We start from the raw sequence: 15,751 nt of genomic DNA on the forward strand, positions 1-15,751 counted from the left end.
AAATCAGATCGCAGCAACTTAGATTACCATTCATAGCCTAAAAGAAACGCGGATGCACTTTCAGTTACAAAGCATAATTTGAAGACATTTGAACTCCACACTACGTAGGTATAAGGATATTTAATGAACTTCCACAACATCTCAAAAAACTGGCCATAACAAATTTGAAAAAGAATTAAAAACATTTCTGTGTGCAAAAGCCTATTACTCCATCAGTGAATTCGTGAATGATGATTTTTGATTTACTTGTTGTCTGAGAGTTACACATGTTTGTCTGTTCTTTAGAACTATCAGTGTTTGTAACATTTTATCATATTTTGTTCAATGTAACAACATTTGACGTGTACATCTATCCTAAGAATGGCTGCTATGTAGCGGGTGAGAATAAATCATTTTGATTTTGATGATCTGTATTATCATATTCATAGATAAAAGGCCTGAATATATTTAAAGGTTATTTGCTATTGATAAAAATGTGATCTACACATGATTTTTGATTATTCCTCATTCTAGTATATTCATTGATGAACGATAGGAATCCGAGCTCACTCAGGTGTGAATGAAATTAAAAAAGAAATTGATATTGATATCTCCATTCAAAATAGTAGTTTTTTTGATAATTGACTAAATTTTTTTGAAGACAGTCTCTCAGATGAGAAATAAATTCAGAAGACATGTTGAAGGAGGTCTATATATAGCTATATATATATATATATATATATATATATATATATATATATATATATATATATATATATATAGGGACTTGAGCATACACCTGATAGTCTAGAAGTTATGACTTATCTAACAGATTCGTTGACACCCGGTATAGTGATAGGTAGATCAGTCTCATTTTTCCATACGCAAATCTTTCCATTCTCATACCATACAATTTAATATTCGTTCTTTTAACTTCTTTGCCTTTCCCAGCAAGTATTTGTTTCGATTAGTCAATTCTTCATTAAAATAAATTACTGTTGTTCCTCCACCAATTCCAATATTTGTTGTGAAAGAACCTTCATCTCTCAAAATGATTCGTATAGTTTAGTTAGGGAAGCTATAGATTATGTTGTAGACGACCCCTCCCGATATAGAAGGCCCCGACACTCTGTCGAATGAGGCCATCATGTCCCTCGTTAAAAGGATGAACAGATCTTTCATCCATCCCATCCCAGCCAGGTAGGGGTACCCCGTGAAGGGCGGTACTGATGTCTGAGGACTTCATGCCGCCAACATCCCCTCAGTCATGAACCCATTTGTCCTTCTTCGACAATAATCAGCTAAAAGGGTAAGGGAGCTGGGTTCCAACCTGTCTGAACTCAAGATGGCTATTCGTATAGTATTTTTCGATTTTTCTTTGGTTTCTCTAAATTGACAAATTGATACTTGATTGGAATTCATATAGACCCCAATTGATTTTAAAGCAGTTTCAATTGATTGTTCATATTGTTTGTTGTACTGGTGTTCCTCTCATTTTTATATATTTTTTATTTTCATCTGTTCTTCAGCGTTTACAAACTATTTGAGAGAATTGATATATTTTTTATGACACCAATTTCTTCTTCAGTAGTTCATTTTCATAAATTGATTTATTCCAAAAGTTTTAACATTTATTTATTTTCACTTCCAACATCTTATTTGTTGACCATTAAATCAATGTATTTCTGCAATTCTGTTATTTTTTTCAATACATTTTCCATTACGTTACTACTATATTGATCACATAAATTTCAATACAAACGGAGCACATTCATCTTTTGTCATTTGGTATTTTCAATTCTTTTTCATACATTTCGAAACTTCAGATTGCAGATCCGTACATTTTAGATCAAACTATTTTTCACAATGGCAGATTAATTGGATTTCAAATTATCATTGAAATTGCTTCACAAAAAATTATCAGAGCTATCAGCGTTTTGTTTTTCTAGTGTAGAAACGAGAAAATTTTTGATTTTTTGTTGTAGGATATGTAAAAGGTAAGATCCATTTTCTCAATCCGAAACTTCAATAGATACTGGAGTATTTATTTTTCCCGCAGACTTTTTTTGCGCATGTTACTTTTGAGGTATTGTCAATGGAAATTTTTGTCGAAATATCTCTTTGTAGACTGTACCCACAATGGTTTTGGAAATTGGTCAGGTAATAATTTTTTCTTTTTTTTCCCAGTCTTTTTTTCCCCACACAATATTTGAATTCCAGTTTAACCCAAAATATTTCACAACGCGCTTCACTACCTATCATGGAATAACCATTCGAAATAGTTTGCCTACTAAAATTAAATCAGTTACTTCCTTGACCACATTCAAAGAATGGAAAAATGTATATTGAACAAGTGATCAAACAAAACCTTTCCTTTTAATTATTACTGTTTTTAATAATTTTGAATTATTTATAATATTTCTAATGTACACTTTCCCAACACCAAAACAAAAATCACAGTCTCTCGACGCACATTTCGCTAACCAAGTAAGCGTCCTCAGGAGATCATTATGACTAAATTTTACTACTATGTCAGAGTTTTTATATGCTAGTGGCCTAACTATTACTTGTTAGTATTACCTAACTACACCGGTTAGTATTCCCTGTTATTGATCCTGTTTTAAAAACAGGTAGCATAGTCGAAACGAGTTCAGTGGGATTGAGTTTGTAATGATGAGGGGACAGAAGTAGAATGATAATATTTTGTTTCTGTGCCATCTTATCGACTACGATTATATATTCCGCGGAACGAGATTTACTTGAACATAATATGGACACTAGTTTTTTTCAACCATACTTTCTTCAAATGATATATTATTTTATTGTCGAAGCCACTCAGTGTTATCTGCTTTTCTCCATGCATTAGTTGACATTCTTTCAATTGTTTTAGAATGATAACTTGCATTATACATCACAATCACATAGTTAGGGAAAATATCCTTCATGCTTCTATGGAAATCGCAAGAATGCTTTGACTCTAACATCAATAAAACCATCAACACTTTCAGTGTAAATAATAAATCAGTCGCTTTCCTTTTCCAAAAGGGCAATCGAAGTCACAGAGCAAGATCAATTGATCAGGTTTGAAGTGAAAAGCCTTTACACCAACGGTCCTATCGGAGAAGCACTTCAAATAATACAGCGAAAGCTATCCGAAGACGAGGAGCTGTAAGATATAATTGAAATGACTAGGGTGCTGTGTGAGAAACTGCTATTTCCAACTGAAGGACGAATTATTTACGCAAGATAAGGAGCTGCCGATGGGATCGCCCTGAGTCTGGTTGAGATACGTTGACGACACCTTCATAGTATGGAATCATGGGAATATAGAATTAGGCACCTTTCTGAAGCACATCAACAGCATGAAATTTTTCATCACCTTCACAATGGGGAAGGAAGTCAATAACGAATTGCCATTCTCAGACGTATTGGTGAAGAGGAAAACATCTGCATACCGAAAACCCACTCACACGGGGCAGTATCTGAATCACGAATTCAACCACCATCAATCTACCAAAAAACTGAATCATCAAAACTCTAGTGGGTCGTACTTTCGGGCACGTCAAGTCATCACCCGAAGACGATTGTGGATACTAACAATCGAAACGTCGTGAAGTTACTTGGTTCAAATTTTTTTTTTATAATTTTTCGTTTATTTTTATTTTTTCCATTTTTCAGTTTTTTTTGAATCTGTGGTCATTTCCATATTGTATCTTGATAATTTTATTTGTTTTATTGTATTTTCATTTCACGTTTTATTGTTTTATATAATTGGTATTTCAGACATTCATTCTAATTTCATTTGTTCCTTCATAGATTTCAAATCACTAGAATTTTGCTGTATTAGAGCATCATATACGTTGCGAATAAAAATATTTTCAATAACAGCTCATTCATGTCACTGGAGAGAAACGTGAAGAAGACATTTCATTTCACAGACCGAGTTCAATTTAGTAACAAAAACACTGATTAACACGCATGGACTGTATCATGAATTCAAATTTCCAGGTGAAATATTTGGGAGAGGGATCAAAAATGTTCGTAGACAAACAATTTATTTGAAGGTGATTGACAATGTTTCATGATGAATTTCACTAGTTCGGACTTCCATTGTCCACTATATAAAATGATTTGAAATCCCTGAAACAACTAAAAAAGAAGAATTGACAATGAATAGCTGAAAATAACAATTATATTAACCAAAATGAACCTGAAATGAAATAATAGTGAAATAAAATACAAGTAAAAATAGAACAATTGATGACGGGTGATGACCGAAAAAGACTATTGTAGATACTAACAATCGAAACGTCGTGAACTAACGTGACTTGGAATCTCTCCACTTTTTATTTTTATTTTCTTTTTTCATTTCTTTATTTTTATTTATTCAATTGTTCTATTTTTACTTGTATTTTATTTCACTATTATTTCATTTTAGGTTCATTTTGGTTAATATAATTGTTATTTTCAGCTATTCATTTTCAATTCTTCTTTTTTAGTTTCAGGGATTTCAAATCATTTTATATAGTAGACAATGGAAGTCCGAACTAGTGAAATACAAACAATTCAGTTTCATACCAACGTTTCAGACTTTATTAAATCCATCATCAGTGCTCTATAATAAAATAATGCCAATACATATCGCAAAATTTATGAAGTTTATACAATCATATTATGTAAAAGAGAAACAAACAGGTGCACTTACCAAACATTAGTTATCCATGTCAAAAAAACGTTCAAAATATATGTGTCAGACAACTTAGGTACAAACGAAAATGAGGACTAACCAAATGAAAACACATACACCACAGACACATTGAAAATGAAAACGATATCAAGGGAGACAAACTGATTAGGAAGAGACGTTTTTGTTTGCCTTAAAAGAAAAAATAAAAAGTTTATAAACAATAGAAGGTTATCAGATTACACATGATGGTGTATATGAAAATATTAAGGAATACGATTCAGTAAATTAAAATAAGCACTATTCAGTCCTTCTATGTACCTTCTAGTGTTAACAATTTTTTGTTTGAAAATGTGGAGCATCTTACTAAACACTCGTTTACCTAATGAAGGTTGAATATCTAAAATCTTGGGGTTTGCAAAGTCAAAACTGTGGTTCTTTTCTCTTGCGTGTTCAACGAGGGCTCTTGGATTGGCAAGATTCAACTTTCTTGTATCTCATGTTCAGACAACCTGTGTTTTAAGTAACGTTCCGTTTGCCCTACATAACATTTTGAACAATCCTTGCAGTTGATTCTATAAACGACGTTTGATTGCATATCCATAGGAGTTTTTGTTTTTTGTTTCCAAAAAAAATATTTTACCTACAGTGTTAGCATTTGCAAACGCAATTTTGATGTGTTCATTATTTAGAACTGATCCAAGTTTTTCAGAAAGTTTATATACATAAGGAATTATGTTTTTCAGAAAGTTTATGTACATAAGGAATTTTGAAATATTTTAAATTGTTAATTTCTAGTGTAGGTAATTAGGTAATTGCGTTTTCATTCTTGGGTATAGTTTACCTCTAGATGAATTTATAAAAGTATTTGAATTTTGCATTAAGTCGAACTATTTTAACTACGGCGGAGTTTTTTACAAACAAATATCCATACTAGGAATGGGAAACTGTATGTCACCTATATGTGCAGATCTAGTGATGTCTGAACTCCAACAACTTAGTCTCGAACAATTGTCTTTTTCAGTTCCGTTTTTCAAAAGATACGTTGATAACATTTTCACTTCAATACCCAAGAATAAAAAATAGAAATTATTGATGTTTTTCAAAGCTTCCACCAAAATTTGAAATTTGGGTGGAAGCTTTTGATATTCAACCTTTATTAGGTGAACGACTGTTAAGTGAGATGATCCACATTTTCAAACAAAAAAGTGTTAACACTAGAAGGGACATTTCAATTTTCTAAATCGTATTCCTTAATATTTTAATACACATAAGTTTCCACCATCCTGTGTAATCTGATATCCTCCTATTGTTTATAAATTTTTTTAAAAAAGGCAATACTCAATAAACAAATGTATTGAAATGATGAAATATTGAACAAAAAAACAAAAAAATTATTATGAACAAAAAGTGAAATGTCAAATCAGCCAAATTGAATATCAAAAACATTTAGATGACTCTGGCTACAATAAAGTTCCTAATTGAACTATTAGATCAGAACCCATCATGATGTCATACTCTTTTCCAGCGAAAACTGAAAATATCTCAGTCATGCCTATTCAGGTAAAAGAGCTTTTTATAGAAAGTATTGAAAATTGTAATAGTCATTTAAAAAGTATGTATATGGCGAAAACCAAAAATATGGAACATTAGTAAAATGCGAATTAAATACCCAAAATTGTGTTCCATACATACAACTATCAAAAGGCTTTTGAAATTTTTTATATGAAACCATACAACAATATTGAATGTTTAAAATCGACTCAATTATGTACACCTGAAAATGATCTATTACTCCGCTTCTTAAGGATATATAAGTATAATAAAGTAATTTGTATACCTGAATGATAGTAATTGAAGTGTCTTCACCTTTCGTGATATTAATTGAACATACTCTTATTTGTCCGTCATCAAATCCAGCTAAAATGATGTCTCCTGTTGGACAAATCTGAAAAAAAAAATAATGGAAATGATTTTGACAATGATATTACTATATTCAAGTTCAATAAAACTCCCGCATTTAGAACTTAAATACATGAATGATATCAGCTAATCAAAAATAGTAACAGTATCTTTGATGTTTGTTTGAAGGTGATTGACAATGTTTCGTGATGAATTTCACTAGTTCGGACTTCCATTGTCTATTATATAAAATTATTTGAAATCCCTGAAACAAGTAAAAAAGAATAATTAAAAAGAATAGCTGAAGATAACAATTATATTAAGCAACAATAAACCTGAAATGAAATGATAGTGAAATAACCTACAAGTAAAAATATAATAATTGAATAAATAAAAATTAAAGGAATGAAAAAAAGAAAATAATAAAACAGTGTAGAGATTCCAAGTCACGTTAGTTCACGACGTTTCGATTGTTGGTATCTACAATCGTCTTCGGGTGATGACTGGACTGATTCCTCCGAGAAATGACTATTTATAGGTCGTTGAAATACTTTCACTTTCTCTGCTTTCCATTTTCCGCTTCACTGATTCCGTGAAAGTATTTCAACTCCCGCCAAAACGGTCATCTCTCACGGAATCAGTGAAGCGGAAAATGGAAAGCAGAGAAAGTGAAAGTATTTGAACGACCTATAAATAGTCATCTCTCGGAGGAATCAGTCCAGTTATCACCCAAAGACGATTGTAGATACCAACAATCGAAACGTCGTGAACTAACGTGACTTGGAATCTCTACACTGTTTTATTATTTTCTTTTTTCATTCCTTTAATTTTTATTTATTCAATTATTATATTTTTACTTGTAGGTTATTTCACTATCATTTCATTTCAGGTTTATTGTTGCTTTATATAATTGTTATCTTCAGCTATTCTTTTTAATTATTTTTTTTTACTTGTTTCAGGGATTTCAAATCATTTTATATAATAGACAATGGAAGTCCGAACTAGTGAAATTCAGTATCTTTGATAACTCCCAGATTTTCAGTCTATAGTCATTTGAAAGTTCATTCTTGCTTTTTCAAGTATACGCCAACATCAAGAGGTTTTTCAACAGAAAAGATGAAAAACATCTCAGGTATATTTTTAAGTAGTTTTTTGAAACCCGCCACTGAAAATTTAGCGTCACTGTCGGCGGGCGAAATTTTTAGAGACGACAGCTTGCTCGTATCTTTTGTCGAATCAGGACGCTCCTAAATACTTAGAGAGAAAAAAATTAAAAAAACAAGATTTGAAGGTCTTTCTATTTTGCTGATCAGTGCCAAACTTAGCGTGGTTAGATAGTTTTCCAGTACTTGAAACGAAATGTATATGTAATGTATTGTCTCCCTTGGAGGTCGACAGATGCAGTTTATACGTAGAACTAATGATTTTTTTGAAGTATTGTTCACACTGGGATTGCATTTCAAACTGAAATGCTAACTAAATAATAGACGGGTGAGAAGTCGATTGAAGTTGTTCTAGTCCATTTTTGGCATTCTGAAGTACTGGATACCACTTTCTGTTGACTCGAATACTCTTTTCTTTTCTGTAGAAATTTTTGGAATGCTTGTAGATCTCAATGGTCTCCGTATGAAGTCGTGCGTGGTGATGTGTTGAATTGAAAAGTACAGCAGTTTCTTCATGTTTTATTCCGTGATATATTCTGCAATTGCGGATATTTCCGATTGCCTGAAGAAGTACCTACGCTTTTGTTCTTGTAATGTTCTGGTGTTGAGGCTGCGTTTGGTAGTACCGATTTTAACTGAGCCACAGGAACTTGAAATAGTGTAAACACCAGCTGATATCAGAAGCCCTTTTTTGTCCTTGGCCGGTCTAATAATACTGCGTAGTTGATTAGTTGGCTTGTAAATAGTCATGATCTTGTGATGTTTAAACAGTTTTCCAATGCAGTCCTTGACTTCATTCATGTAATGCCTTCCACTAGTGTCTGGGTTGTGGTCGAAGTTGAAGTATTTCTCCTTCTAGGATGTACAACATTTTTGACTTCTTGCGCTATTGATTGTCCTGTAGAGTTTGGTGTAGATGACAAAGTTCTTCTTCATAATGTAATTCTCAAATCCTGGTGGCACGATCATCATAGAACGTTTCTGCCCTGGATGATGGTTTGAGTTCTTGTTTGAATACCGATCGGTATGGTTAGGTTTCCAAAAAAAGATATGAACTAGTTTTCCGTCAGTTCTTCTGTTGACAGGTTCATTCAGAAATGGTATCTTTTCGTCCTCAGGCAGCTGTTTCCAGATCGTGATTTGTTCAACACAAACTTGGGAATGAGACTATGCGAGTCACTGATCATGTCAAAAATGTCATATTGCATTAGTGTGTATGGACCTGCTTTAAGACAATCTGGTGCTTTTCGTCCACAGCATATTCAGAATAGCTGTCTAGTTTTTCGTTTGGTATCCAGATAAATGACTATAAATCTTTAGCCATGCAAGAATCAAGATGGTTAAAAGTTGAGAAACTTAGAACACTGCATCTACTCATCAACACACATAAAGTTTTGATATATTCTCAACCCGATTACTTACTGAAGATGCTTAGAACATTCTCAACAATAAATAGTTTAACCACAAGGAACAGTTCAGTTCCAGTCATCCCCAAACATAAATCTTCCATCTTTACCGGCTGCTTCTCATATGAACATTACAATGAAGTACTCCGTGGGTTTAGATCTTATACAATAAAAAAATTTGAAAAAAAAATTAAAGACCTACTCAACTATCTAGTCTCTTATCCGTTCCCGACCTTGGCAATACGAAAACAAAAATTTTCTGCAGCGGTTGCATACATTTTCTAATGTTGTCATGACAGTATCACTGTTAACTCGACTTCTTTGTTATTGTTTAATTATTGGCGGAGTATCAGCTTCGGCTGATACTACGCCTATTCATCTTTATACCGAAAGTTTTTATTTTTTCCTCTTTTTGTTTATTTTCATTGTACTATTATGTCGGATAAATACGTCTTATTATATTTTTTTACCGTAGCATGCGCTGGTCAGGCCCTCTTCCACGAAGCCCCGATATATTCGGGGCGCCAGTATTATTAACAAACGACTACTCCCCACACCGTGGGGTAAGTGATCATTGGTTCCGAAAATCATGTGCCCTGAGCAAACGCAGTGAGCCAAGAATGACAGCCTTCTGCATCTGTTCGGCTAAGATGTCTGCCTTAGTGCGACAAGCCGGTTTGATTTTAAGATTCGAGAGTAGGGAGGGCATCATTCCACCCAGAACTATAATAATCAGAACAACCATCATGATAGAGTGGTCTGGATAGAATCTGCGGAGTTCGAAGAGAAAATCTCGATGTTTTATCCGTTTTTCCTCCTCCTTCCGGACGATATTCGTCTCGCCAGGAGCTGAAAACTCTACGATAAATATTGTCTTGCTCTGGTGGTCGAGAAGGACTACATCAGGCTTATTAGCTTTTACTAGCCTGAGGGTGGAAAACGAATAGTTCCAATAAATTCGGCACTTCTCGTTCCCCACAACGGATTCAATATCCCCTGGAGCGTAGGGCTACACCGGTGTCTCGTCAATACCGTAAGAGTGCCGTAGATGGTAATGAAGCACTCTTAGAACCACGTTATGTCGATGGATATAGTCCGAGATCGCATATGCTGGACATGGTAATATCAAGTGCATTAGGGTCTCGGGCGCTTCGCGGCAGGCCCTGCACCTTGTATCAGGAACCTCTTTACCCATCACGCGACTGCGGTAGACTAAGATGTTGAAGACATCATCCTGGAAAGCCTTGATGAACCCCTCAGTTCCCGACTTCAACACACTCGACCTGAGGAAAGCGAAAGTCAGGAGCTTTGATAAGCCAAGGTCTACAATATTATTGAACAAGACCCCATGCATTGGCTTATTCTTGTGTTTCCGCAAAAGTGAGGTGAACTATGCGGCTTTTAAATGAGCTTTTAGCTGAACGGGTTCCAACTTGGTGACAGAGTTGTGGTAACCTCGTTCATTGTCGAAATCGATGACGTTTCAGTTTTACTTCTGACCAGTTCTCACTCAAAAATGATAATTATCAATTTCACTAAAATATGACAAAATTTACAAGATGTAACGTATGTGATGTGACAATTAAAAAAAAAAGTCTATATGAACTTGTGTCCGAAAATGCTTCGTTTCGGAGATACGGGGTGTTGAAATTGAATTTTTTGTTCGCTTTTTGTAAATAACTCTTGAAAAAATAAGTTATTTGCACGAAATTCGGTACCCGGCGTTTTTTGAAGTGGGAAATCATAATTTCGTATTGATTTTCATGTAACATCTAGAGGGCGCTGGGTACGCTGTCATTATTCATTTCAAATTCCCCTAACTTTTTTGACAGTAAACTTTTGGTACTTTTCATGAAAAAATCTAATTCCGACACCTGTTCCAAGTAAAAAAGGTAAACCTCCTCAACAATGCTGGAAGTGATCATTTTCAAGATGTTTACAATTTTCTATATCGATACATATTACTTTATAGCCAAATTTTATTTCAATAATTTTTGTCACTCTTCGCTTGCAAATTAAGTTAATTAAATCGAGTAGGCTATGAAAGTTTGTTTATAAAAATAGAAGTTCTCTGTCACATTTTTAACTATTAATTGACAAATTCACAGTTCAGAGTTTATAAAGTGATTTTTTGGTACCATACCCGACTTTACGAATGCTGAAATGGCTGATATGGTTTTTGCATACGGCTTGGCTGACGGAAATTCAAGCGAGGCCAGACGCAAGTTATATCAGGAACTGATAGTACACCGGTATAACATTACAGATGCATGTTCCCAGACCAGATCGTTAGCCGATTCAGCCTGCTTATTCAGCATTACGTCATATGCGAACTTATTTATACACCTTGTTTTCTTATTCATGTCATTCAATTGTAGTCATTTGCCTTAAATGTACAAATGAAGTTTTTGAAAAGTCTCAAAGCAAATCCTTCGAAATAATTGGCGCAGTCGGTAGGATTGTTCGAAAACGACTCATTGCGAATTCGTTTGTGAGTTTCAACTCTTAACGGACAAGAAACCAAAAATTTGGAGTACGAGCCAAAGACCCAGAAAAACACAGTGAGCCAGAAAAGTGGACGAAAGCCAGGAATAGGTAAGCCATCCATTTTTCCTCTTCTTTTATTTGAATTTTGTGGCAAAGTTGACTATTGATTGAATCAATTAGTGCATATAATTTAAATTTAACAATAAAACCAGAATTGAGTGGAAATAAATTGCGTTTCAGATACTAGCGAAAATAATAATCTGAAACATAAATTTAGCATAAGAAGAGAAAGAGGATAATTACAATTTTTCGAAAGTATAGTAATAAGTAATAAATAAAAGTAATAAAAGAAAGAATAGTAATAAAATAAATTTTCATTTACAATGAATCAAAATTGACGAATTAATTGGACAATTAAATAACTTAGTATTAGATAGAGATAATCATATCGTAAATCCTCAAGAAATGGGTATTAATTACCAATTATTGAGACTTTATATTGATACTATTCCAAATTTTAATGGTGATAATGAAAGTACCTTAGAAGTATTTATTGAGCATTGTGAATATTTGGTTTCTACCTACAAAAATATCCAAAATATTGATGATCCAATCAATAAATTTTTAATCAGAGCTATTATTGGAAAATTATCAGGAAATGCATTAATGTTAGTTGGAAGTAGATCAGAAATTCGAGATTGGGATAATTTAAAGAATCTGCTCAGGCTTAGTTTCGGAGACCAAAGAAATCTAGATTGCCTTGTTCAAGAGATGATGATAATGAAACCTTTTCGAAATGAAACTTTCTTCTCTTTCGGTCAGAGAATTCAGAAAAGTAGGAGTACAATTGCTTCAAAATCAGTTTCAATGAACCTGAGTGTGGAAAAACGAACTTTCAAATTGCGAACTTACGATGAACTTTCTTTAAAAACCTTTATCCGTGGTTTAACAGGAAGAATACAAGACATGGTTAGACTACGAAATCCAAACTCTTTAGAACTAGCCATTTCTTATGTTCTAGAAGAAGAAAATTTCATTTATAATCAAAAACAAAATAATTACTTTCAAAATCCTCTTCAACATAATAAAACGATGCCTCCAAGACCACAATCATCTAATCAATTCAAAACGCAACAACCAATTTCAAATTTCCGACAACAAATGCCAGTTCAAAATTTTCAAAGACCAAATTTCAATACCCAAAATTTCCAAAATAAAAACCAACCACCGGTTAAAAATTTGAGATACCAATTTCCATCTCAACCTATCCAGTTACAACCGAGACAAAATACGCCTCCTCCAAAATATTTTACTAACCAACAAGTATTGGGAACACCCCGAAACGTTTTCAAACCTACCGGACAAGTTATACAAAATAAACTAGAACCTATGTCAACATCATCTCGTAATCCTACGATACAACAAAATCGTAATCCTAATAGAAATTATTTTCAAAATTCCGGTCCAAGAAATTTCATGTCAGAGGAACTTCATAATATAGAGACTAGATACTACCCAAATGATCAGTTAGAATTTGATAATCCCTTCGAAAACCAACAATATGAATGTTCAGGTGTTATAAATGAACAAAATGACCCAAATGCTTTTAACGACAATTTTGAAAACTTCCTCATCCCTTTTTTTGTATCAGATGGAGTAGTAGAAAGCCAAAAACTTTCTTTTCCAAAAAAATTAATCACTCCTAAAAATAGAACCCCTTCAATTCAAATAAGATTTCTCTTGGCTGGGATTAAATCAAATAGGTGAATGAATGTCATTACGATGTCATCGAAGACATAAGCAGATCAAGCTTATTCCGTGACATTCAAAATCGTAATTCATGAATGAAGTGTGTGTATTTTCTATAATGTTATCCAATTTAGTACTGAAGAGCCTTAGGGCAAGTGTCTTAAGGCGAAACATCGGTGTATACCAGTGAGGGTGACAGTGTTCTATGTGAGTACAATTTATTACCATTCATTCAAAGTAGAACTCATGTGAATGATATCTGATTCTTATTCCACAACAAATGTTTGAAATACATACTGAGTAGAGAAAAATATCTTCTGTATAATTCAGTGTTCATATAGAAGTATTTGTTTCGAAAGAATTATTTTCTTTCGAGTAATTCAATGTTTATATGAAAGTAGCTGTTTCAGGAGGACTTTCTTTCAGTTTGTGTCTGAAAGTTACTTCTTTGCATGATCTACACATTCATGTATAGAGTTTCAAATTGATTACTTCCTTCCTTTCTTTGGAAAATTCTCTCATCCCTTTTTTTGTATCAGATGGAGTAGTGGAAAACCAAAAACTTTCTTTCCCAAAAAAATTAATCACTCCTAAAAATATAACCCCTTCAATTCATTATAGAGATATATTTCACATTCCTTTGAGTTTCGTTAATGAAATTACTCATAAAATAAAATTAAAAAATGAAACCCCAATTTTTACAAAGACTTATCGAATTCCGGAAATTCACAAAAATGAAGTAAATTCCCAAATCAATAAAATGTCAGAACAGGGTATAATTCAACCTTCTACCTCACCCTGGAACAGCCCGATTTGGGTAGTTCCCAAAAATTAGATCAAAGTGGAAAACAAAAGTGTCGCGTCGTCATAGACTATCGAAAATTGAATGAACGAACAATTGACGATAAATACCCTCTTCCCAACATTACAGACATCTTAGACAAACTTGGTAGGGTAAATTATTTCCCCACCCTTGATTTGGCATCAGGATACCACCAAATCGAAATGGACAGAAATGACATTTCAAAAACAGCTTTTTCTACACAAAATGGGCACTACGAATTCAGACGTATGCCTTTTGGGGTAAAAAATGGTCCCTCTACTTTTCAGAGGACAATAAATAATGTTCTGAGGGGCTTAAACAACGAAATTTATTTAGTGTACCTTGACGATATAATAATATTCAGTAGCTCCTTACAAGAACACATCTCTAGAATAAAAAACGTATTCGAGAGACTGAGGAAAGCAAATTTCAAAATACAATTGGATAAATCTGAATTTCTTAAAAAATCAGTTGTCTACCTAGAACATTTAATCACCCCTGAGGGAGTGAATCCGAATCCGGATAAAATCTTAGCAATTCAAAAATTTCCTATCACAAAAACTCAGAGAGAAATCAAATCATTTTTAGGCTTAATGGGATATTATCGAAAATTCATTAAAGATTTTGCGAAAATTACAAAACCTATGACCGCATGTTTAAAACGAAATGCAAAAATAATACATGACCAAACTTTTATCGAAAGTTTCGAAACATGTAGGAAAATTTTATGTAACGACCCTATACTTCAATACCCCGACTTTGAACGAGAATTTATAGTGACCACAGACGCTTTAAACGTAGCCCTAGGTGCAATCCTTTCACAAGGTAATATTGGCCAAGGCAAGCCTATCGCTTATGCTTCGCGAACTTTAAATGATACTGAACAACGTTATAGCACTATCGAAAGAGAGCTTCTTGCGATAGTTTGGGCTTGCAAACAATTCAGACCTTACATTTTTGGACGACCCTTTACAATTGTATGTGACCACCGCCCACTAACATGGTTTTTTAATATTCGAGAACCCAATTTCAAACTATTCCGTTGGCGTTTGAAATTGAAAGAATACAACTACAAAATTGTTTATAAGAAAGGACTTCTAAACTCCAATGCGGACGTACTTTCACGTATTCAACTTAACATGCACGAAACCGACTCCATTGCTAATAATCCAGGTGACATTGACCAAGAAACTTTAGACTTTCTTAGAGAACTAGCAGAAAATCCAGTAGAAAATTCAAAACCAGATAGATATATCTAATGATAATCCTGGAAAAAACAATCAAAAATTAATATCATTTCAGATATTCAAATCAATCCCCCGAATGAACTCACTAATCAAATCGATCAACTACCTATCTCTCAAACCGACGAAACTCCCATTCTTTATCACAAGAAGTAGCCAATGATGGAATTCCTATTCGAGATGATATAATCAATAATAAAATATATCCAATTCACGTTTTAAAAAATAAACAAAACAAAATATCTCTACAACAAGAAACATATGGTATTCATAAAATTTCAACAGTAAATCTACCTTCAGAAGAAAATGAACTC

At 33.4% G+C, this 15,751-nt stretch overlaps 1 protein-coding gene across 1 annotated transcript in view; it reads right to left on the bottom strand.

The window, feature by feature from the left end:
• Positions 1-15,751, bottom strand: part of LOC111509333 (cilia- and flagella-associated protein 44) — a 253,118-nt gene that overhangs the window by 186,476 nt on the left and 50,891 nt on the right. Inside the window, 1 exon segment of the mRNA XM_074181923.1 lies at positions 6,504-6,611. Coding sequence (XP_074038024.1) covers positions 6,504-6,611 — 108 coding nt within the window.

Source organism: Leptinotarsa decemlineata, unplaced genomic scaffold, assembly GCF_025532065.1.
Source record: "Leptinotarsa decemlineata unplaced genomic scaffold, Ldec_3_MD MMD2_tig00026328_RagTag_RagTag, whole genome shotgun sequence".
Lineage (NCBI taxonomy): Eukaryota > Metazoa > Arthropoda > Insecta > Coleoptera > Chrysomelidae > Leptinotarsa > Leptinotarsa decemlineata.